Source organism: Maylandia zebra, linkage group LG23 (assembly GCF_041146795.1).
Source record: "Maylandia zebra isolate NMK-2024a linkage group LG23, Mzebra_GT3a, whole genome shotgun sequence".
In the NCBI taxonomy this organism is placed as follows: domain Eukaryota; kingdom Metazoa; phylum Chordata; class Actinopteri; order Cichliformes; family Cichlidae; genus Maylandia; species Maylandia zebra.
In genome coordinates this window covers 883,419-908,524 of record NC_135188.1, presented here as the reverse complement: position 1 = coordinate 908,524, position 25,106 = coordinate 883,419, and the positions used below count along the sequence as shown (strand labels likewise).

The 25,106-nt window shown below is 44.0% G+C and overlaps 2 protein-coding genes across 3 annotated transcripts; one reads left to right on the top strand and one right to left on the bottom strand.

Moving 5' to 3' along the window:
* Nucleotides 1-40: 40 nt before the first annotated feature.
* ccdc50a (coiled-coil domain containing 50a) lies at nucleotides 41-18,432 on the bottom strand. Of its 2 annotated transcripts, XM_024798693.2 has the most exons (12): nucleotides 18,121-18,432; nucleotides 15,401-15,463; nucleotides 13,106-13,235; nucleotides 11,045-11,135; nucleotides 10,506-10,596; nucleotides 6,102-7,019; nucleotides 5,267-5,418; nucleotides 4,796-4,840; nucleotides 4,459-4,596; nucleotides 4,277-4,356; nucleotides 4,091-4,200; nucleotides 41-2,037 (listed from the first exon to the last, which is right to left on the bottom strand). In XM_024798693.2, exons 1-12 carry the CDS (start codon nucleotides 18,173-18,175, stop codon nucleotides 2,018-2,020), a joined length of 1,893 nt encoding a protein of 630 aa, XP_024654461.1. In that variant the 5' UTR covers nucleotides 18,176-18,432; the 3' UTR covers nucleotides 41-2,017. The 2 variants fall into 2 exon arrangements, with proteins under 2 accessions (XP_024654461.1, XP_024654462.1); XM_024798694.2 differs by lacking the exon at nucleotides 6,102-7,019 and having other exon boundaries at nucleotides 18,121-18,421.
* An 857-nt stretch (nucleotides 18,433-19,289) lies between these two features.
* uts2d (urotensin 2 domain containing) lies at nucleotides 19,290-22,050 on the top strand. The gene is made up of 5 exons (XM_076879805.1): nucleotides 19,290-20,873; nucleotides 21,032-21,136; nucleotides 21,216-21,253; nucleotides 21,441-21,531; nucleotides 21,616-22,050. The coding sequence occupies exons 1-5, from the start codon at nucleotides 20,783-20,785 to the stop codon at nucleotides 21,639-21,641; spliced, it is 351 nt and encodes a 116-aa protein (XP_076735920.1). The 5' UTR covers nucleotides 19,290-20,782; the 3' UTR covers nucleotides 21,642-22,050.
* The last annotated feature ends 3,056 nt before the right edge of the window (nucleotides 22,051-25,106 follow it).

Here is a 25,106-nt window from a genome sequence, read left to right as displayed (position 1 = left end):
GAGTGGCCTACAGCTTCACAAACACGTTGTATTCATGGTGTAAATGCTGATGCAATTTATTACATTTTGAGATGCTACAAGTAAAAGCAACTTAAATTCATTTTACTTTAAAAGTCCAACATGTTGATTCATGATTGGTAGATTGCATAAAGCCCTAAATCAAAGAAAACAGACAACACATGAAAGTAAAGTCATATCTGAAGCACAACATACACAAATACACATCACTGTGATCTGTACCCTCACCAACTGGAAGCACGTCCACTAGGTGGCGTTCTCATCAAAGAATAAATTAGGGAGACCCACCACAGTGGGTGCGCTAGCTCCGCTACAACCACAACTTTTAATCGCTCCAATTTGTAAAGTCCCTGAAAAACAACACGTATATGGCACATCTCATTCTGTCAACAGCAAGTAGCACACACTGTAGTTCAATGACAGTTGCATGTTTGTTCAACGCACTACGAGAGAAGAGTTTCTGCGTACAGCACAGGGGCTTGTTCTCCACGCAGATTTATAATTTCAGCAACATTTATTACAAAGCAAAAACTCTACGCAGCACCAAATGCTCAATGAGTGAGTCATTGTGTGGCAATCACAAACATTTCAGCAATGTGCTCTTCATTATCCGTTTTTTCCCTCTCATAGCCAAAAATATCAGGACCTGAAGAAATATAAAACAAAACACTAGAATTTCTCCTTTCTGCAAGCAGGAAGTATGAGACCGGACAGTCCTGGAAGTGACAGCGGGGAAGCTTGGCCAATGAAAACTGAGGAAACAATGTGAGGAAAAAAGAAATTTACAAAAATAAATATAAAGCTCCCTTTCTCAATAAAGACAACGAGCAGGATACAAGTTTCATGGAGGGAGAACCGAACAGTTTCCACATGATTTGGTCGAATGTAAAAAACAAGAACGCAGATTTACACACAGCGTCTGAGCATGAACTCAGGTTTGACACAGGCAACACATGCATTTCATTTGGTACTGGTTCTTTTATGGGCCAGCTGGAAATGACAAGCTCATATGAAATATTGGCAGAAGACTGAAATACTGTACAGCAGTATATGTGAGCACATATTTAGTTTCTACAGAGAGATTATTATTGGCTGTTTGCAGCTTTAGCCCTTTCTGATAATAAAGAGGGAGCCAGTTAATATTGATACAGAGCTGAGATGCATGTACACATCTGTACACTCTCAGTAAGCATGCACATAGAAACAGTAAGTCATATACAGTCATACCACTACAGTTTAAGAAAGACAGGGTTAAGTGGAAAAAAAAAAAAGTTCCCCTCACAAGCAAAAAAACCGCAAACACATCGAGCTGATCGATGTCCACGGATCGCCGCTAAGCTCCACCTCTTCTGCGCTGGAACAAGGTGGGAAACATATGAAAGCCAGAGCTACCAGCACCGAAATCAAGGCTTTGTTTTATAATTACAGCAAATAAAACAAAATATAATGCATCCCCTTCAGAGTCAAAGGCTGTGTGGCACATGGGCAGCCCTCACAGGGCCTCGCTGCACAGCACGGCGAGAACAGAGGCGCAGCACGCTGTAACAAAGAAGCTGCCACGTTGGTATCTAAGACACTGTAACAGCCACAGTGGACCAGACAGGCATGTCCCATGAAGAGTCTCGAGGAACTGTTACATCCAGCAGAGGCTTTAAGCCCTTTGATGGCACACAATGACCACAGCAGGGGGGCAGTTCCTTCATTTACACAGCAAAGAATCATGGGAGATTTCTTTTGGCTAGGCTTAATGTCACATCAGTTCAAAGAAATATGCAATCACATTTTACAGATCATTAAAAAAAAAGATGAGTATTTCTAGCACTCACACATCCACTTCCTCAACTTTGGAGGATATTTAAAAAAAAAAAAAAAATCCCACTGCCAACTCATGACTGTCCGAAGGATTCTGGCCAACAGAGTGTGAATGGGTGAAAATAAAAGATAAACACACACACACAGGAGGACTGACAGCATGTGTGCGCACGGGCGAGAGCCTGAGTCACCGCTTGTGATGGGCACCTGAAAAAGATGGAAGAGACAGAAAATGAGCTCCATATACTGCAGTGTAGCGCTGCCACAAACGATTGATAGTCGACGTAATCGTGACTAGTTGACTAATCGTGGCCCTGCTGCAGTGCAATTTATGCTGCAGTGTTTATGAACTCAAGTTTTCCAAGGTAGCGTTCAGGAGTTTATTAATATGAGTGACGAGAAACCAGCTCTGGTCGAACTAAACGCCTTCAGCACTCTCACGTGTTCATGTAGGCAGTGCTAAGAAAATAAAGGGAGACGTTCCTATTTAGACATTTGGCCAAAACAAACCACTTGAAAGAAATGAAGATGTTCATTTTAACATTGATGATGTCAAAGATGAGGCCTGGGGACCAGAAGACTGGACATCTGGACAGCAATGAAAAATGTAAACTTTAGACTTTTAACTGGTTTTTTTCCTACTGATAAATGACCAAAGTAATCAAGTAAACTTTTTGTTTGTTCATTCCCAACTTCAAGCTTATTTGGATGCAAACAACATCGGGGAAAATACAGTCGGGTCTAAGCTTTAGCACGGAAACTGCATTACTGCTAGTCTTTAATGATCTTCTCTCAATCGCTGACTCGGGGCGCCCTGTGGTCTTAGCTTTGCTCGATTTGTCCTCTGCTTTTGATTTGGTGGACCATAATGTCCTTTTAATGAGGCTTAAGGTGGGCATCACGGGCAGTGCCCTTAGCTGGTTTAAATCCTATCAGAAAGGTCCTTTTCTGTCACCATGGGTACCTGCTCCTCCTCCATTGCCCCGGTCACCTCTGGTGTCCCCCTGGGGTCTGTACTGGGTCCTATGCTGTTCTCTTAATACTTGTTATCCTTGGGCCGAATCCTTGAAAAATACAATATTTCTTTCCACTTTTATGTGGATGACATTCAAATCCATTTTGAACTGGCTGAGGATGTCACGTCATCGTTGCAACACTTCTTCAATTGTATGAATGAAGTTAAAAATTGGCTGCTGAGCAATTCCCTCATTCTCAATGATAAGAAGATGGAAATCATAATCGTCGATAGTCAGGCTGAACTCAATGATGTATTTGGGCCCTTTGCTGACTCTTTCTGATACCCGGGTGTTGTCTTGGACAGTTCCTCTAAGCTGGACAAACACGTGTCCTCGGTAGTTGAATCCAGTTTCTATCAATCACGTCTAATCTCCAAGGCCAAGCCCTACATACCACGTAAGCACCTTGAAAAACGTATCCATGCCTTTGTTACATCCAGATTAGTTTACTGTAATTCCCTTTATGCTGGTCTCCATTCTGCCGTCGTTCAAAATGGGACTGGTAGGTTTGAGTCTATTACTCCGGTTCTTTCTGACCTGCACTGGCTTCCCATTAAAATCACATTGATTTTAAAATCTTATTGTTCACGTTTAAAATCATAAATAATACCACACCCAGCTATCTTACTGATCTCCTCAGCTTTTACACCCCCGGGGGAGCGCTTAGATCAGCAGGCCAAATGCTCCTGGTGTGACCTACATCTCGGCTCAACACCAGAGGTGACCGAGCATTCGCCTCTCTTGCACCCTACCTCTGGAATAATCTCAACCTATATCTGCGTGTTCGTAATGGCACTGTGTTTTATCGTTTTGCTCTGATTAAAGCTTATCGTGTTTAACCTTCAGCCTTTGGCTTGTGCCTACTGTATACTGCATAGTTATGTCTCCCACCTGTCAGTATATTTGTATCTGTAACTGCACTTAATCGATTCTGTGAAGCACTTTGGCACACCCCTGGTTTTGAAATGTGCTATATAAATAAAACAAATAAAAAAACAAAAACTTCTTAGTTAAATACTGTAGTATTACTAGTATATTTAGTTAATTAAACTTCTGAGCCAGTGTTGAGTCTGACAGCCTGATGTATTTCTATCTGCAGATTCAAAGTTAACTCTTTCTTTGCAGAACACACGCAGCCAGGAACGCTGGGAGAGACACGGCTATTAGCATCAAGCAGACTAAAGTGCAAAAACACCACAGTGTTGAAAAAGGGCAGCAGCTGCCTTGTTTAGGTTTTCATTTACCTCTGTAAGTTGGATCAGGTCTGGCTGGAGCGCGAGGGGCAGCAGGGTGATCTGGGTAGACGTAGCCAGGACTGACATTCTCATAGTCATGTGTGCGCGGCTGTGGAGGCCTGAAACACGTGCAAAACATTAATACATTTCTGCTTCTTTACAGACTGGACATTTCTTCTGGTGAGAGCCGTGTACCTCGGAGGCTTGTAGTTCTTCTGCCTTTGGTACTCGTACTCCTCTCGTGTCCTGGGCCGGACAACGTCCTCGGAGTTTGGCTGGAAACCAACAGAAATTATGGTTCTCGTCCCACAGAGGAAATACAGTCTTATATGGAAAAAGCACGCATGTTAAAAATATGCACGGTCATGGAAAATTACCCTGTAGTCTCCCTCTTGCCGCCTCCTCTCCACTGCCATCCTTTCCATGGCCAGCCTCTCCCGCTCCTTCTCTTTCTCCCATTCGCGATTCTTCCTGTACTCCTTTTTCTCCTGCTCCATCAGCAGTCGGGCGATTTCCTGGCAAAGCGAGGCGACTAGGTCATTTACCCCAGAATACGTCCTACATGTCACATGACATAACTCTACACAAGCGTCCCAGATGTCATCAGAGAACACCTGGTTCACACGAAGCAGCCAAAGCGACACCTCCAGTGCTGCAGAGCATCTTTGCACGTAACATTTATCCATGTTGGAGGAGGAGTTTCCACACACTCACCTCGTCTTGAGCCACTTGGGCTGCACGCACGTGCATCTGGCTCGCCTGAAACCAGAGAAAAGGTTACGTTCTCACACAGATGTTACGTGATGTTGAAAACACACAAGAAAAACACTTTCAGTTTGGTTTTTGACATCAAGGCTTCAAGTTCTTTACAGCTTTGATAACAGAGTCAAATGCTTTACTGTCATTGGCTGCTCTGGAGCCAATCACGTTTCATCATGTCAAATCAAATAATGCACAACAAAAATACATTTATGGGCAGAGTTATTAAAACATTTTCATTTCTTTACAAAACTGATTTCTAAACAAAGAAGAAGAAACTCAACCACACACAGACCGACAGACCTTTAACTTTGCTCTTTGCGCACACTGTTTGCTAACTATAAGCTAATGTGATTGTTCCCTGTACGTCACGGTGTGCGTGCACATATGGACAACACGTACTTCTCTTCTGGTTTCCTTCCTGACCTTAATTTCCTCCTCTTGCAGTTTCCTGGCCACCTCCAGGTCCTTCAGCTCTTGCTCGCGCAGATCGAGCTTGGTCAAACCCTTGGTGGCCTCACTCAGTCCGTACTCAGTCTCTGGCATTACTGACCCGCCGCCACGGTGCGCAATACGACCTGCAAAAGGCAAATCATGACTAACAGAGCAGGGCTGCGATGATTATTTATTAGGATTCGCTTCAGCAAAAGGAAATCTCATCTTAAAGGTGCAATTTACACAATTACAGAATAAAGTAAAGTTTGTATCATTTTTCTTGATAAATTAAAATGATTTATGGATCAAAATCATTTGTCTGTTGAATGATCAATAATTTGATGCCACATTCACACAAAAATACATTCAGCAGCAGTTTGATCAAAGCCAATGCACCTTTAAAGGGCTGCAGTGCATCTCCACTGGTGTTGTTCGCTGTGTTTGGGTCATTTAAACCTGTGGCAGATCTCAGATCAGTTAAAACCATGAAATGGTAAAGTTTAGCTTGTTCAATTGACAAGAACACACAACTAGCTCTGAAGCCCTTTATCAAGGAAACATTTGAGCTTACAAAGCTCATCAAGCCATAAGAAAGCACACAGCACACGCCTCACTCCAAGCACAGAGACAAGAAAACTCCACACTAGGCGAAATAAATCATTGGCCTCAAACCTGAAATCACAAGATCGCTGATCCTGAAAACAGTGAATCTAACGTGTGTGTTAGCGATCGCTGTTAGACTGACCCACCACCTCAGACTGCCACAGAAAGGTTTAGCACACCACACAGCCCCCCCGCAGAGCCCAGAGGGAGCTCGGGGTGATACCTGTCTCTCCGCTGGGTTGACTATGACTGCGTTCCCTGCCACGACCCTCCCCCTGCTGGAGGTCCCAGAACTCCCTGCTGTCTCCTCTGCCTTCATCGCCCCTATGATCTCCAAACAGCTCATTGGGGCTGGACTGGACACGGTGCCGTCCCCTGGTCCTCTCAAAATCCTCCTCTTCCCCCTCCCAGGAAGCCCTCCCTTCCCTCAGCCGGTCCCGGCTGTGTGCTGGCTCCACAAAGGCCTCTTCGAGTCCTCTCTCCCTGCTCCGGGTTCTCGCTCTTTGTCTTCCTTTATCTCGATGTCCGTGTCCCTCTAGCTCTCTGTCCAAACTTCGTCCTCTGTCTCTGGATCTTTCTCCGTCCCGCCCCTCTGCTCTTCCCCACCTGAGGTCCTGGTCTCTGTCCCTCCTCCGATCTCTGTCCCTCCTCTGGTCTCTTGCAGTATACCTCTCATATTCCGGTTCTCTGCCTCCGTCTCGGTCGTACTGCCTGTTCTGCTCTCTGACCCACGTTTTGTCCCTCTCTTTAGGAATTTGTACTGGAGGTGGTCTAGCTGGCCTCTCTTTCCTCCTCACCACTCTCTCTGTGTCCTCGTATCCTAAATCCCTGGCTCTGCCAGTCTGTGAGGGCTCGTGCTCTGGATACCTGTCCCCGTGTTTGCCTCTGTTGTGCATCAGGTGCTCAGGAAAAGGATCTGCGTGCCTGCTACGGCCTCCTTCTCCCAGCAGATAGCCTTCTGGGTATCTGGAGCGACCACGGGGTGCTGCAGCATCCAGTTTTGGGTGTCTGCTCCTTTTAGGTTCTGTTGAACTATAATCTGGAGAGTAATCTCGACGTGAGCTCACCGGAGCATCGTATCGCCCGGGGGACGTCGGTGTGTGATGTCTGGGTTTGTCCAAGTCTAGAGGTCTTCTTGCAGCTGAGCAAAGCAGAGTGAGAAGGCACGATGATGATGATGGTGGTGGTTGATGAAAACAGGGAAAGTTAACAACAACAGACAGGTGTAATATAAGTCAAGACAGTGAGCACCGGGTTAGATACAGCACCTGTGAGGAGAGCAGTGGTTAGAAGAAAGAGGAAATGCAGAAGATGACATTAAATGACCCAAAACGTCCCGGCAGTTGTTACGGTTGGAAAATTAAAATGTTGCAAAGACAGCAACAGCGAGTGTTAGCCGCTATCAGACAGTCTGACTGGATATAAAGGCACTCAGGACTCATGATGGGACATCAACCAGTATATGATGTTTTTAAATGGTTACAAATGGTCTGCTCCTCCATTGCACTCCACATGCCACTGCTTTTGTAAATACAGACGCTGCAGACACACCAACAGAGCAAACTGTTGATCTGAGCACTTCACCTTTAAGGAAACCTGTTTGTTGGGAGTCGACATGTGGCTGAGAAATGTTTGAATGAATACAAATGAAAGGAAACGCACAGCGAGGAACAAAGCTCAGGCCAGTCCTCGCCGCACTGCCAGTCAGTGCAATGGCATTCCAGTTATCCAACCAGCAGCAGGGAGGTACGAGCAGAGCCTGACACCTGCTCAGACGCCCACGGGCATTCGCTGTTTGCTCACCTCGTCTCACTTTAAAAAAATAAAATATTCTCCTATTTTTAACCTTTTATTCTACCCTGACAGCTGTTCAGTGACGAGAAGCAACATGTTTTTGTACGTCAGAGAGAGAGACTGTGGCATCATCACAGTCACAGGTGCAAACGCCCAGTGGTGACGTTACAGGTGAGCAGTTACATAAGTTCTCACAGTCTGCAGTCGATACAGAGAACAAGCAGGTGGACTGACAGCGAGAGGCTCGCCCGTCCCCGTCTGCGCCGACAAACACCAACACGGAAACTATTCAAATCAGCTTCCGTGACAGTTTAAATGAACAAACAAGCACAAGATAAAAATCACTCACGAGCACTTTAAGTAGAAACTGTGTGTGTGTTGAATTTTTGCAGAGCACCAAATTGCTAGAAAACCAGACTGATTTTTCTTCTGTTGACTAAAAGGAAAAAAGAGATTTTCCTCTGTGCTTCCTGTGTGGGAGCGACACCACTGTAGAGGTTTAGTGTTCTGAGTCAATCTCAGAAACAAAACACCCAAAAGGGTTGAAATGGCAAAGCTGGTAGTCAGCATGTCACATTAGATTTAGCAGCTGCAGAGAGAAAAGCTGAGCTTTTATTAGGAACAGGAAATTTACTTCCTCCCACACTCACACTCACAACTGTGGTTCAAGACCTGCGACCGCACTCATGCCTCAACAAGACGCAATAAGAAACGGCCGCAGCGCTTCAGGTACAGAAGCAATCGTGATGACATTTTGGATTAGGACTTGCAGCAAAGCTTCAATTTTTCAACATGAAACATAAAATTGTGACACTGAGCTGCTAACACGTTTTAGAAGCCCCAAAAAACACTAAAAACATGTTGTTGTTTTTTTAAATACATCAGAAGTAAATCTAAAATTGCTCCTAATTCACTAAATGCCAACTCTGGTACAAAAGGCTCAATCAGCGCTCTGCACTGGGAGTAAAAGGACGAGTTATTTCTCTGCAGGAACACGCAAGCCTTCCTTCAGGGTTAATTATGTGCTTATAAATGCATTCCACAATCTTCAAGTCAGCAACAATCGCCATGAGTGTTAGAGACACGCCCACCGCACTCAAAGCTGGAGACAAAACCAAATCCGGCACAGAAACAGAGACCGATCACCTCCCGTGGCCTTACTCATGACTTTATATTCTTCTGTGAAAAGCTGTGAGAATTATTCTTTAATCCTTGAAAGAGTAGTTGTCAAACAGCTAACAGATCATCTGCAGAGGCTTATTTGAAGAGTTTCAGTCAGGTTTCAGAGCTCAGCACAGCACAGAAACAGTTTTAGTGAAGGTTACAAATGATCTTCTTATGGCCTCTGACAGTGGACTCATCTCTGTGCTTGTCCTGCTAGACCTCAGTGCAGCGTTCGATACTGTCGACCATAATATCCTATTAGAGCGATTAGAACATGCTGTAGGTATTACAGGTACTGCACTGCAGTGGTTTGTATCATATCTATCTAATAGACTCCAGTTTGTGCATGTAAATGGAGAGTCCTCTTCACACACTGAGGTTAATTATGGAGTTCCACAGGGTTCAATGCTAGGACCAATTCTGTTTACATTATACATGCTTCCCTTAGGCAGCATCATTAGAAGACATAGCATACATTTACACTGCTATGCTGATGACACCCAGCTCTATCTGTCCATGAAGCCAGATAACACACACCAATGAGTTAAACTGCAGGAATGTCTTAAAGACATAAAGACCTGGATGGCCGCTAACTTTCTGCTTCTTAATTCAGATCAAACTGAGGTTATTGTACTCGGCCCTGAAAAGCTTAGAAATATGGTATCTAAGCAGATTCTTACTCTGGATGGCATTACCTTGGCCTCCAGTAACACTGTGAGGAACCTTGGAGTCATTTTTGACCAGGACATGTCCTTCAATGCACATATTAAACAAATATGTAAGACTGCGTTCTTCCATTTGTGCAACATCTCTAAAGTTAGAAATATCCTGTCTCAGAGTGACGCTGAAAAACTAGTTCATGCATTTATTACTTCCAGGCTGGACGACTGTAATTCATTATTATCAGGAAGTCCTAAAAACTCCCTGAAAAGCCTTCAGCTGATCCAAAATGCTGCAGCAAGAGTCCTGACAGGGACTAGAAAGAGAGCAGATTTCTCCTGTATTGGCTTCCTGTTAAATCCAGAATTCAAAGTCCTGCTCCTCACATACAAGGTCTTAAATAATCAGGCCCCATCTTATCTTAATGACCTTGTAGTACCATATCACCCTATTAGAGCACTTCGCTCTCGCTCTGCAGGCCTACTTGTTGTTCCTAGAGTATTTAAAAGTAGAATGGGAGGCAGAGCCTTCAGTTTTCAGGCCCCTCTTCTGTGGAACCAGCTTCCAGTTTGGATTCAGGAGACAGACACTATCTCTACTTTCAAGATTAGGCTTCAAACTTTCCTTTTTGCTAAAGCATATAGTTAGGGCTGGACCAGGTGACCCTGAATCCTCCCTTAGTTATGCTGCAATAGACGTAGGCTGCCGGGGATTCCCATGATGCATTGAATCATATCTGCTATTAATCTCTGTCTCTCTTCCACAGCATGTCTTTATCCTGTCTTCCTTTTCTCTCCCCAACCAATCACAGCAGATGGCCCCGCCCCTCCCTGAGCCTGGTTCTGTTGGAGGTTTCTTCCTGTTCAAAGGGAGTTTTTCCTTCCCACTGTCGCCAAAGGGCCGCTCATACAACGGTCAGCCGTTTTACAGATAGAAAACTAGCTTTGCTCCGACAGCCATAAGTCAACATAAATGAGGCATTTACATAAGTCAGCGGTGCTCTCCTCACCTCCATGATCTTCATCAAAGCGCGTTTCCAGCTGCTTATGTCTCCTCCTGTCCTCTTTCATCTCCTTCTCCTGCAGCTTACGAGCGATGGCCTGCAACAAAACAACGCAACAGTAAGCACGTCGTCCCGCATCAATATAGAAATGTCCCACTTAGACAAAGGTCATATTTCTTTGGGTGCACGTACAGTAGCTCGCTTCTCAGGCCAATTAGCACATGCTTCGTACACCTTATGGAGCACGTAGGAGGCGATCTGACCCAAGTTAGCTCACTCTGACTAATCTAACACAAACAGTGTTGCTGATTGGGAAACAGAATCTAGGATTTCTCAGCTTTCCCATTTATCAACAATGTGATTGTAATGTTTAAAAAAAAAGAAAAAAAAAAAAAAAGGTCCCAATTACTTAAAAATAAAATAAAATAAAATAAAAGTGGAAACAAAGGCGCAATGATTGGAAAAGAATGACCCGCTCAAAACAGGAAGACTAGAAACAACTGAGGGGTAGAAACAAGCAGCACTGCCTCAGGTCCACTTCCTACCGCATCTTTCTCTTCTTGCTGTCGCTGTCGCTCTGCCTGTCGGACCAGTTCCTCCTGAATCTCCTGGGCGATCTCGTTATCTTGCCGCTCGCTGGGGTTCACATGCGTTGCAAGCATGTACGAAGAGAAGAAGCGGGAAAATGTTACAGCAGGGATGTAATGGAAGGACATTTTTAAATTCACAGCTTTGCTTAAAGATGCATATTTACACTGACACATTTGTTAAATAAGCCTTATTACACTTTTCAAGTCTCAATTATTCTGATGACAAACTCACACAGTGGTGCTGAAACCGGCTCTGGTACTACACACGTTAGATTGTTGTGTATATAAAGGTTTAAAAGCCTCACTGACTTCAACACTGTGAAAATGATGCACTTTTTTGTCACTTACAGTTTTCAGTAATTCTGTTTCATAAGGGGAGTCAACACCCGAACCCTCAGCTTTGAAGTCATCCAGCATGTTGTGAATGATGGTCAGCGCGCCTCAGGCAGGAGCAGGAGGATCTTAGCTCACTGCAGGGTTGATCTCACTAGCGCCTTGGCTCACGCTCATCTTTGAAGCTGCACGATTTAGTCAAAAACACCATCTGCCTGCAGGGCTGGTGTGTGAAAATCCTTACAGTGTGTGCAGACGCACCTGAGTGTGAAATCTTACTAACAGAAGGAGGAGCTTATACAACCCACGCCGTACCTGGATTTGACCCGAGTGGTTAACGGCTTAGGATGAATTAAAGTGGCACATGTAAACAAACTGCTGCACCTGAGCGTCTTGAAACAGTACGTGCTGAGAAAGAAGTGATGCTGTTTAGTCCGGTGTCTAAGTGGCGAGTGTGGGATAGACGGTGAGCTTGGAACAAGACCGGCAGCACCGGCCTGCATGCGTCGGTGAGGCATCTGGCACCCAGGGAGTGCAATCCCTCTACTCGAGCCCTGCATGTTTATGTGTGTTTAAAATAAGTGGGTTCGGCGAGTCAGCGCTTTTATGTTGATTAAAACTGCAGAGCACAGAAAGACTCCAAGTGCCTTTTTGCACACTTGGGATGCAACTGCTGCTTTGGGCTGAAACAGAGACAACAGAGCTCTCTGCTATGTTCAGCGGAGCCAGATTTATGTTTCTGCATCAGGCCACTGTGGTTAGTAAGTGTACACGCTGCATTGCTTTGGACATGCAGTTGGAAGCAACCCAAACCCCTCGGGGAATATAATTATACATCAGCGGTGACAAAGACACCACACAGACTCCATAACAACTGAAGAAGATCTGCTTATGCCGTTTGTTTCTGCATGTTTCTAAAGCAGGATAAAGACTGAAAGCATTTTGTAGGTTAGCTTGAGTCTATGAGTCTCCTAACACAGATATAACATGTCTTTAGCACAGACCTGTTAGGAAGTCTGTTACATCCTACGCCTAATTGACGCATGGCTCAGCAACATCTGCTCTTAAATAATCTGAAAACCAGCTGGTCAGCAGAACCAGCTCCAAACCTCATGATTGCTCCTTGGCAAAAACAAGATTGAAAGCATACTGAATGACAGGATCTTCTCATTTATAACAATAACAGTGTTAAACCTACTCTGAACAATCACTCAGCAGGAGTCACCTAGAGCGCTGCGCTGGCTGACCTCGCTGCTGAAGCACAAATCTGTCCGAGGACGGGGTTTGGGAGTAATTACATGAGATTAGACTAATTGGAAACAGATGCCATCGTCAAAGTAACTAATAACGCTCACAGCGAGTACTGCTGAGTAATCTGATGGCTTTAAAAGTCCTCGAGGTGCATCGAGTGCTTCATTTCAAAAACCAAACATCCAACCAGCAGATCCTTATTTTTCTACTTGGACAAATGTTGCTCATATGCACAACTATAACCAGGCGCATGCTTTTATGCAACTGCTGACTCTAGTATGACTTTTCATTAGCACAAAGCTCAATGAATAAATGTGCTCCATGGCATTATTGATTTGGACTTTATCTGAGCCATCAGCCACATCTCCAGGAATTCCTGCTCTTCTTACATTTAACAGGTGTGTATGAGGCTGACGTGTGAGGGACACCTACATGGCAACGTTCTCTTTCTGAGTCTTGATCTTGGCCCTCTCATCCTCCTCCTCTTGGAGCTTCTTGGCCACCTGCAGGTCGTTCTGCACCAGACGGCTCTTATAGACATTGGAGGCCAAGTGGCTCTCAACTGTTGACACACACACAGAGACACACACACACAGGCTTGACTATCAGTGAGATAACATAAATGTTGAACAGCAGAGGTTATTTGCAGGTCTACACGTCAGCGTCTGAGGACAAGAGAAACGCCGCGGCCGTTTCAGCCTCTGCTATTCAACAGACTGCGCTCTCAGTCGCTGAGGAATGAATGTTGGCGGCTGAGGCGTCGTTCCAAGGTTGTGTGACGGCATGCAGTCGACCATAACAGATGAGAAATCCTGCTTGCTGACGCACTTCTAGCACTTTGTAAGCAGCGCATCACTCACTCGCTCAGTTCTGTTCACTTTGTTATTGATCCGGGACAAAATTACATTTGGCAATTTGTACGCGAGGAGCTCCATAAGGTCTGTGTCTGTGATCGGTGGGATGGAAACAGGAAACCATGTCACAGCTGTGCCATCATGATAAAGAGTCGAGGGACTGACATCGATTTTTGGGGGGTTCTCTTGAATGACGCTGGGATTAATTTTTCACGTGCTGACAGCCCATGAAAAAAAAAAAAGTCTGAAGGTATAACTGAAGTCACACCGTAAAATGAAGGACATTTATCCACTGCCATGTTTGCCGTGTCAACAGCAATCTGGATTCATCTTTCAAGGAAACAAAATGGACATTGTGAAATCTGTTCATAAAACACATCCTCTGAAGAGGCCTCGGGCCATTCAGGAAAAGAAACAACGCTGAGCTGTGAGAACAGACACGAGTGGAAATCTGCACGGTGAAAAGAAGCAAACACAGAAACGGAAGATGCCAAGTGCTGACACGGCCTTGCAGAAATGTTTCCATGTGACATTTGGACACTTTGCTGTTCCGCATGCTCAACATTTTGAATGGGAACAAAAGCCAGCTGTATCTGCACATGAACACAAACTCAATGTGCTTAAAATCTTCTTTTGGACGCCATCTGCTGATGTGATCCATGAAGAAAAACAAAACGGGGGGGGGGGCACTGCATATTTAGAGAACTACTGAAATATATTAAATGGCATCCTCCCTTTTGACTTCCAGGGTCAAAGTTGAAAGAACACTCTGCCAACACAAACCTGATCAGTTACTGTGGCAACAAAGGAGCAAATGGAAATGAGCCTTGGTGGTAGATCCCTACAGCTTTAAAAGGGCACAATCACATTCATTACAGCTAATCTGCACTGAGAGTGTGGCTGGATGACATCTGCCTTCCTCTTATTTAGCAGAGCTCGTGGCATAATTTACCTTTATATGGTTTTACAATGGAGGAAACGGAAAGACAAACTAGTGTCCTCTACAGCAGCGCGTTCTCTCGGTTCACACTCTAAACTTAGTGCAGAGGTTCACCAGACTCGATAATAATACAGCAGCAGCCCGTCTCTGATGCACGGAAAGAACCTGAAAAAGATGTTGATGTGAGATTTCAACAACTTATCTTGATGCGAGGGAACGGAGCCCTCTATAATGACTCTAATTACTTGCATATGTGCTCACATTAAAGTACCAGCTAGCGTAAAAGGAGACACAGATGCAGTGTGTTCAGCTCTACAATCAGAGCTTTCTGTGCTACAGCTGCTGCACACAAAAAAGCCACCTCACTGCTCTGATGCAGAGCTTTGTGGCGTCCCGCAACATGGCTCGACTAATTGTGTACCAGGGTTTATACGGGCTTAATCAGACTGCAGCCACTGACGCCGCGCTCTGCCCTGCAAATAGCAAAGTGGAGCATCGTGGGCTGCATGCATGCTTTTACTGCTACAAATAAAACATAATTCAAAGCTTGATTTTTAGCAAAGTGATACCAAATGATTTAGGAAAGAAACAATCTGCAGTTACAGAAAAATCCCAATGCAGAAAACAGTGCAATAATAAATGGCACCAAGTGTTTAAACAGACTCTCCACATACAGACCTCTCTGTATAAACTTGGATTTCTGTCACGTGAATAACGCAGCCACACTTTCGTCTGCCTGAACACAGTCAGGGAAAGCAAACGTCTGAAGGAGGGAGAGGGCAGCACTGTTTGTCAAACGCTTGTTTTACCCGTGACACTCCTCAGGAGTAGAAACTCATTTTATCAAGAGTCAAGCTGAATGTGAGAATGAATGAGAACCACTGCCTTAGGATGAAGAAAAACCCCAAACATGACTAATGTGTAGATGCTTACTTTCTTGTTCCTGGAGGTTATAGGCCAGGGAGTGGTCCTCCAGCACGGCAAAGTCTCGGCACACTAAAGAAAGGAAGAAAAACAGGCTTCATTTAAAAACGAGTGCTGGAAAGTGTAGCAAACGTTACAATCATTCAAACAGCCCCATGTATTCAAACACAGAGCTATGCTCCCAGTTAAACACAAGCTTGAGGAAGAAGAGACGTCAATTTGAATCAGACTTCTCACGGTTTCCCCGTTTAACATCTGGCACGTCTTCCCTCATGTGCTTAATCAATAAAAATGAATTTAAAGTCATGACGGAAGGCAAAGTGTCAGGATTCCACCAACAGGGAATCAAATGTGTCACGATACTGAGAAACTACTCCTAAAACTGTTTTTAATCTGATAAGCTGAGCAGAGTGCCTCGCTGCACAATGAGCACATCATTCTTAGCTACACAAAGTGATTTTAGATCCTGTCTGACCTTCTGGAATTTGTTTTTGGATCTGAGATGAACTGAAAGTGAAAGAGGAAGCGCTCTGCACTCAGACTAAAAAAGCGCTCAGGGTTTTTTATCTTGACAAGTTATTTTAAGGTGAGAAGAAGTGAGAAAACGTTTTGTTGCTGCCCTAAAGTGCAATTCAAAAGGCAACATTTAGTTGCTCATCTAGCAGAAAACACATCCCAAAGGCAGTAAAACGAAACGTGTTTGTGTATAGCCAAATAAGCTACAGTAAGTAAAGTAAGATTAACCTGAATTTTCTATCTAAGCTGAGTTTTTATGACGCAGGACTTTTTTCCTGTCGTTTTCAGGCCTGGCCAAAGACTAAAAGTCCACCAGCCACAATCTCAGCTCTGTAGGAAGAGAATAAAAATGTTTTCTTAAAGAAAAAAATATGAACTGCTCATTTTCCATATCTACAGATAACCCGAGAGCAAACTTTCCAGGCTTGGTTTCGGTATCACTGGTGCTGCCAAAAGATTCATCCTGAAAACAACAGTTTCGGCTGATGGAGTAGGTGGGGATTTTTTCCTCCGAAACCCCCCAGCACCAAACGTCATCCCGACACATCCACCTGATCCTTCTCAACGACGCACACAGCTCGTGTCTCTTCACGTTTGCTCCAGATCTTTAACAGCAGACGGTTTCCTGTTAAGAAGAACTAAGGAGGCGGTTTTAGGCCTTTCTCACAACCTCAGCTAAACATGAATGTGGACTTAAAAGTTCTGTCAGCGTAGCTTAACTCCCCCTACTTAGCAACTTACCATAGCATCATATAAACAGAATACTCTGTCATGGCTTCATCAAACAAAAAGCCTTCAGAAGTGTGGAGCTGGCACCAGATCGCTTCAACAAAGCAAAAGCAATCTGGCATCATACATATTCACCAGTGTCGATCAGTTTGTGGAGCTCACACTGTCTCCTCACCCCTGTTAAGCTTACAGTCCAAAGATTACTTCATCCACATGAAATATTAATAACCAGTAACTGCCTGTGACTGTGTGACTGTAGAGATCGCTGGGAGGGAATCGACCACCATTAGGCAAACACACTTGATAAATCATCCAGACTGCCTCGTTGTGCACGATGGCTAATGACAGATGCTTTGAAGGAGGATGACACCTCCACCGAGCATTTTCTCAACCATATGCTTAATCTTCTTAGCAAAGAGACTGTATCGTGGCTGCTGCTGCTTTATACGTCAACAGTACTTTAACAGTTGCTTTTAAACAGACTTCAGAAGAATTCAGCACAAGTGAAAGACGGGTTACAGCTGCACTCACGGTTTAGGTTTTCACACCATCATTCACTTCAGGACCTGAAATAGAAAATAGGTCTAACATGTGTGCACTATGCAAATAGATGGACACTTCTGCGTTTAATAAACCACAAGAACATCTAAATATAAGTAAATATTTCAAGTTCATTTCTGCACCTCGTTGTTTTTACTGTTTTCTAACTTTTCCAGCAGTTTTGTAGAGTCCATCCCTTCCCAATGCAGACTAGACAAGCAGTGCAGGATTCTTCTCTCTCTGACCAGAATAACAAACATCCTGCCCAGCAGCTGCTTCACACTAACAGGTGCTTCCCACCAGCAAAGCATCCCATCCATAATGCTTTTCCATATAAACACCCCCGTTTCCATTCTGCTTTTCAAATCCACAAACAATAGCAGACCTAGTTCTGGGTGTCTATGTGGCAAAGAGCTCGTGGGATTCATATTCTGAACAGTCATAAGAAGCAGGAGGAAATGGCACCAGAGAATATGAGACCGGGGGCAAAACAACAAACAAAACTCAAACAGAGCTTGTGTTCAAAACTCTGGCTGGACCACATACCTTAAAACAGGAAAACAACTCAGGTGACAAAGTTACAAGTCATGTAAACACAGCACATTTCACCAGCCCAGCACTGTGTTTAATATGAGGCGGCTCTCACTGTGTCAACATGTACACAACACATAAAACGGTGTTTCCCACTGTAAACCTGCCTGGATGACACCTGCACCCAGACTGACCATCTAACTCCAGCCTGAAAAGACCAGTAAGTGTGCTAGCATCCACTAGCAGCGTGTGCTAAGAGCCACATTAGCCGTAGTGCATGAGACAAACAAATAAACACCTGCGTTTACTCGGTTAACATTAGCCTCGCTAGAGTTATCCTAACCTAACAGGCTGGCTGTTTAAGAGCTAGCTTGCTTTATATTTTTCCAGGAAACATGTTATGTGGACATTACCCTCTTTCACTCCAGGTAGTTTATTCTGGTCGATGCTAACGTTACATTCAGCCATGTTGTCACGGATAATAAGTAAAAACAAGAAAAAGAAAAGAAAAAAACCCGTTGACGGTGAATTACACTTCAGCGTTTTTTCCGAAGGTTAACGGCAGCCTGATTGATCGCCTTAACTCATAAACCCGATTGATGGTTCAGGTGCTGGACGACCCTTTGATTAGTTTCGGTAACCACCCTCTCCTGATACGTCGCCGCTGTAATTGCCAGGCTGTTACTCTGCTGTAGCTAGCTGCCTGTCAGATTGCTAGCGTCCCTCCCTCCCTCCTACACCCGGCCAACGGAGTAAGAGGATATTTCCTGTCTAGATTTTTCAGAATAAAATACCAGCGTTCGCAAGACTTGTGCAGGAAAAATAAATCAATTCAATTTAATTCAATTCAATTTTATTTATATAGCGCCAAATCACAACAACAGTCGCCTCAAGGCGACTCACACACACACTCGAATAAAAAGAAAAGAAAATCAAAGTGAAGATTGTTCAAGAGTTCCCTTATTTATTTATAAATATTAATTAAAAATATTTATATATTCGTGACACAATAAATAAAGAAATACAACTGAACCATGCTACTGACTACACCAGACCTACATGCTTACGAACTTAGCCCAGCCAGTATAACTTTAACCTTTGACTGTGCAAAAGCCAACATTTAGATTTAGCTTTATACTTTAGGTTTTTTGAAATGTACCTTTATCAGCCAGCTTCCCAAACATTTATTGAATATATTATTAAACTAAAAGAAACGTTTAACGAAGCTCTCCATTGAGGTAAAAAATTGTCTAAGAATACACTTATGTTTCGGAAAATGAGACTATTTGAATTTAAACCCTTACATTATAAATAGCTGAAATACATCACCAAAATAAGCTAGTAATAATTGTGGATTTTCTAAACTTGGCATGATTAGTACACGAAAGTGCTGCAGTTTTAAGTGTATATTTTCATAGTGATCATTACAAGTCAGCAGCATATGATACAACTGCTCCGTTTATAAATTCAGGGACATAAGAATGCACTGCTGCTATTAACGTCTGCTTTAAGCTGAAAAGTGAGTGAGCACACTTCCGGTTGGTTTCTAACTACTTGCGGCTGACTTACGAGAGGCTTTGAATTGACGCAGCCCTCTTCTCGAGGTTCAGCTGCTGTAGACGTGTGCTGCATGTGCAGCTTCGGAAAGTCTTCACCACGAAGCAACCGTGGGTCATCACTACGGTGCACGCGAGCAACGATTCATGTGTGGGAACCGTCAAGGCAGACTGAGTGAATGGATCCGCATTTACACGCGTCATGCCTTCTATAAAATACACGCTCACTGCAGCTGCTCTTTTGATTATGATAATCTAATTGCTCCCTCTGGTGTTCAGCTCTACCACAACCGCTTCCAATTGAGATAACATCCCTAAAATAAGTCGATGGTAGCGGTCCATTTGCAGATAAATCAATGGGATTGTTTGTGGTCGCGTGCACAGACGGCTTCCTTAAGTGATGCTTAAGCAAAGCAGTTTTACTGTTTAGTTTTTCAGTGAAATACAATGAGGTCAACAAAGGCCTGACCTCTGATGTTAAAGATGAAATAGAACAGAAGCTGGACTGGAGGCTGTGGGGCTCTGAGGAGTGCTTAAACTGCTTGGGTTATGCTGTTACAGAGTTACGAATGCATCGTAAGGTCTTTAAGTGCATCCAAATGATATTTAGTTGGCGTGAACAGTGACTGCCTCCTGCAGACTCAGTAGCCTAGTTTCAGTTCTTTATCGGTACATTTGGTTTTCATTTACAGACCCTGAAGATCCCCTCAGCACAGTCTTTCCTGATTCTTTAGCTTTCGTGTTTGTAGTCTCTTTATTTGTGTATTTAGAAGATGAGTGGCTAAAGGAGCGAGCTTGTGGAAACCCCCTGTATGCAAGTCTCATTTCAAAGGACTCTTATAATAACAGCCAAATTTAGCAGGTTCAAGCAGTTCATTTCCCTTAGCCTGCACAAACGCTGTGTGCGCTCCTCTGGCTGACGTATGAAATGTGATTTCCTTGATTCATAGAATAGGATACGGTAAAATGGGAGGTGTGGGATGTTTGGCGTTGCCTCAGTGATGGATGCTTCTTCACCTCCAAAGCAGTCCTGAAGCCAAGATTGAAGAGCCCGTCTCTGGTTATGGTGCACTTAAGGACCAAATCAATTTACTTGCCACTCTTTCCCTAGGCCAACCCACTCCTGCGTACCTATTTTAGGAAGCAATTAAAGTAAAAGAAAAAGACTTGCGAGTGCCAAGAACATCTGATCCTGGTTCACAACCAACAGGTTGATTAATAGCATCCTCTCTTTTTGATTTACCCGTGTCAGAGTGATGTAGGGTTTCTGGGCCGCACGTCCGCGTCAGATCGCTGTATTTCATTCAGACGATTCACGGGCCCCGTGAGAAGGTGGCTCAGTGACGAAGTCCACAGTGACGAGAAGTGAATTTAGTAATCAAGGGGCCGACAGGCCCCTCCTCCCAGCTCGGAGAAGTATAAATATATTGACGGGATGGTTTTAAGCAAGTGGACATCTAGCCTTGCTCGAAGGAGTGCTCACAGTGCGAAATCCGCTTGAAACATTACATTGAATGCCATGGACAGGGTTACAGCTGTGAGCTACTGTTTAGGACTCCTGAGTTTGTTTCTACTGCTCAATGTAGACGGGAGGAGCCTATTTAATCCAGGTGAGTGTGCAAAACAGCACATTTTATTTGAATTAGAATGCCAAATGCATGCAACTGCTAATTAAATGCTTTGTCTATCACTACAGTTTTATCAAATTTCAACATATTGAGAGATAATAAGCATATAACTCACTGTGTGTTTGCTTTGGTACATCCAGGAAACCCTGCTTTCAGTCAGAAAGAAGACACAGATTCCCAGAGCAAGATTCTGGCACTATTACTGCACAAAAGCTTGGTCCCAGTGGAAAAGGATGATCCTCTGGGTGAGACCTACAAACAAATGCCTGTGATAACATGCACAGGTACATTTCTGCTTTGGTTAACTGGGTCTCCTTTCTGCAGGTGTTGAGCTGGCTAATAAATTAGCTGAGATCGAGGAGGTAAGGCTTATTTTAACTGGCACTAATAAAATGTGATTTCGATGTTATTATAATGTGAACAAGCTGCTCGTGTATAAATGGCGCACTCATTTTTTGTTTCACATTCTCAAAAGTTGTTACAGTAATTCACAAAAACATTGGAAAACCTCTCTCGATGTGTTATAATCACTTTGATCTGTATTTCTAGCTGAGAGTGCTGAGGGAGGACCTGGAGCTGGAGAGGAAGATTACAGCTAATATGGTAGAAGGCAAATCCATAACAAGGAAACGCGGAGAACGTAAGCTCTAACATTTACAATCATTACACTATAAATATACTTAATATGAGCTCATTGTACAAAATGCTGTCTTTTTGCCTGTAGCCTGCTTCTGGAAGTACTGCGTTTGAGACGGATGCGAGAGGAGGATAACCACTGTGAAATCTTGCTGCAAAGCCCAACATAGCCTTAAAACTCAGACTAGCAGTAGTATAATCACACTGTATTTATCCCAGCAATATAGAGATGTAACATAGTTGTTTCATTAATAAAGGTTTCGTTTCACCGTGGCTTTACATCTAGAATCTGTAAATAATCAGCCGCTCACTGGAAATACTTGAGGGTCACATATGACGAAACATTACACATTACTTTACCTGAGAGTTTTCTTTGCATGACACGTGTGTTTCTGTCGCCCTCCTGTGGTAGAATTGGGAATTACATGCTTGTTTGTTTTTCACACAAGTTCTATCGCCTCATCACTGCTTATAGAAATGCACCGCTGTTAATTTTACTGTGTAAATAAAATCATAATGTGAATCTGTACTTCTTGTTTTCTTTTTTCCTTTAAAAGTTTCAATGTTTAGAATTGATTTTAGGATTAATTTATTTAGTATTTTTTTTTAGTATTTATTTATTTATTGTCATTGTCAAGAACAATGAAATTGCGTTTGGGGCTTCCATACAACCCCAAAAAAAGAAGAAAATAATAAATACCCCTTAAAACCCAAGTGTACATATTTAACCCAGTGTGACTCCAATGCAATAAGACAATCCTTAGCAATAATGTTCGTAGAAATTCAGACAAAGACCTGAGAAACATGACAAAATACAACAATGCAACCCATTCAATATTATTGTACTGTGAGATATGATATCAGATATGATAGTTATCTATTTAAGAAAGAGGGGGGGGGGGGGCAGGAGGGGGAAGAGAATAAAGATATGATGCACCAATGCAGACCAGTTCATTGCTATTAAGAAGTTGGATATGGTTATTGTCCGTGAGAGGGGGGCAGAGAGTTCAGGAGCCTCACAGCCTGTGGATACAGGCTGTTGGCCAGTCTGGATGTTCTGGCCTGTATAGACCTGTACCTTCTCCCTGAGGGCAGCAGGTGGAAAAGGTGGCGCGCAGGGTGATGTTGGTCCCGCAGGATACTGTGCACCCTCCTCAGACAGCGAGTGGGGAAGATATTACTGATCTCTGGCAGACTCGTTCCAATAATTCTGCCAGCTTCTTTCACCACCCGCTGGAGTGCTTGCTGATTGTCAGAACGCTGCTGATGGCACAGTTGTAGAAGTTCAACATCAGAGATCTGGGAATGTGTGCGCTCCGCAGTCTCCTCAGGTAGTAGAGGCGCTGTTGGGCCTTCCGTGCAACTGAGGTGATATGGTTGCCCCAGGACAGGTCCTCGGTCACAGTTACCCCCAAGAATTTAAAACTGCTCACCCTCTCCACCGCCTCACTGCCAATGAAGAGAGGCAGATGGTTGTTATGGCCCCTCTTCCGGAAATCTACAATGATCTCCTTGGTCTTTTTGGTGTTTAAGACCAAGTTATTGTCGTGGCACCATGACTCTAGTTGTTGCACCTCTGTCCTATAGTTTGTCTCATCATTGTTGGATATAAGTCCGAGCACTGTAGTGTCATCTGCAAACTTAACAATGAGATTGGACGCGCAGGAGGAAATACAGTCATGGGTGAAGAGAGTGTATAGCAGAGGGCTCAGAACACACCCCTGAGGGGCACCGGTGTTGACCACAAGGGTGGAAGAGGTGTTCTTACCCACTCTGACACTCTGTCTACGGTTAGTGAGGAAGTCCACAATCCAGTTGCACAGAGAGGAGTTAAGTCCCAGTTGGTGGAGTTTGGGACGGAGTTTGTATGGCCGGATGGTATTAAAAGCCGAGCTGTAGTCTACAAAGAGGAGCCGTGCATAGGTGTTCCTGTGTTCCAAGTGCTTCAGTAAAGTGTGCAGCACTGTGGCGATCGCATCCTCGGTTGACCGGTTCTCCCTGTATGCAAACTGGTGCGAGTCCAGGGATGGTGGAAAAGCAGCTCTGATGTGTTTAATGACCAGTCTCTCCAGGCATTTGGCGGGAATGGGGGTGAGTGCCACAGGTCTGAAATCGTTCAGACATGTGACATTTGACTGTTTTGGGATGGGAACGATGGTTGCTGCTTTGAAACAGGATGGTACCAGTGAACAGGACAACGAGGTGTTATATATAGAGGTGAAGACGTCCGCCAGGTCCGCAGCACAGTCTTTTAGCACCCGGCCCAGCACTCCATCTGGCCCGGCCGCCTTCCTGGTGTTAATGCTCCGGAACACACGCCTCAGCTCATGAGTGCTCAGGACCGGAGCAGGGTCGGTTGAGAGGAGAGGGGACAGGACAGGGTCGGTGTTCTCCCTATCAAAACGGGCATAAAAGAGATTTAGATCCTCAGCCAGAGTAGAACTGTCGGCTGAGGGTGATGGTGTTCTTCTTTTGTAGTCCGTGATAGCCCTGATGCCCTCCCAGACCTGCCTTGGGTTTGTGTTGTTCTCAAACCTGGCCTCGATACGCCTCCTGTGCTGCTGCTTGGCAGTCTTGATGCCTCTTCTCAGGTTGGCCCTGGCAGCACTGTATGCCTCCTGGTCCCCGGATTTGAAAGCGTTGTTCCTTGTTCGAATAAGTTGTTGAACTCCGTGTGTCATCCAGGGTGGATTATTAGGGAACACACGGAATCGTTTCCAAGTTGTTACATTGTCCACACAGAAACAGATGTAGTCCAAGACAGTGGAGGTGTAACTGTCCAATGCGACACGATTGTCAGTGTTCTTGTTTTCTTTTTTCCTTTAAAAGTTTCAATGTTTAGAATTGATTTTAGGATTAATTTAGCATCAAAGGGGGAAATAGAAAAAGGCGTTGTTAACACTACTGAAGACTAAATCATTTCTAATAATATATTTATTCTACTGATGTGATGCACATTTGTCAGCTAGTTTAAACTGTGCGAACAGGAAGTGGATGGTGGGCAGTGGCGGGCTTTATGTTGCACATTTGACTGGGTTGTTCGGAGGCGAGTCACAAGCACAGTCCAAACAGCGCTGCAGTGAAAAGGCATTAATCATATGGCACACGATGAACTGAGTTTCAGTTCATCATGGGGGGTCAGATATGACTGAAAGATTAATAGGCTGTGTTTTGAGTTTTGTTTAAAAAAAAGACTTCATATAGGGAAAAATATATATATCACATGTGCAGGACACCTTAAACTAGTATTTTAATTAAGCAGCAAGGCAGAACAAAGTCGGGGCTGCATCAAGACACAGGGACTAAACCCCAATTCAACCAGACCCAGAACTGATCCGGAATTAAAACAGGATACAACAGTTCAAAATCAGGACTACTGAGGATTTAACCAAAACAGAACCAGAATCAGAACTAGATGATAGCAGCACTAAAATCATCATAGACCTGCACTACACTTATTTTTAATTCTACCAAAGTCCACTATTTAGATTCAGAAACGTTTATATAATTATTTATCCTTGTTGTGCAAACAAGCTGCAAAACTTATCTCTCTTAGAATTTGAAAAATAACAAACCTAA

Bases quoted from the DNA above. Each gene is read 5' to 3' on its own strand.
- uts2d (XM_076879805.1), top strand. From the start codon at position 20,783: ATGGACAGGGTTACAGCTGTGAGCTACTGTTTAGGACTCCTGAGTTTG. The intron at 21,254-21,440 runs GTAAGGCTTATT...CTGTATTTCTAG, and splicing joins AATTAGCTGAGATCGAGGAG to CTGAGAGTGCTGAGGGAGGA. The intron at 21,532-21,615 runs GTAAGCTCTAAC...TTTTGCCTGTAG, and splicing joins AACAAGGAAACGCGGAGAAC to CCTGCTTCTGGAAGTACTGC.
- ccdc50a (XM_024798693.2), bottom strand. From the start codon at position 18,175: ATGGCTGAATGTAACGTTAGCATCGACCAGAATAAACTACCTGGAGTG. The intron at 13,236-15,400 runs GTAAGCATCTAC...GTGTGTCAACAG, and splicing joins TAACCTCCAGGAACAAGAAA to TTGAGAGCCACTTGGCCTCC. The intron at 4,841-5,266 runs GTCAGGAAGGAA...CTCTGGTTTCAG, and splicing joins TGCAAGAGGAGGAAATTAAG to GCGAGCCAGATGCACGTGCG.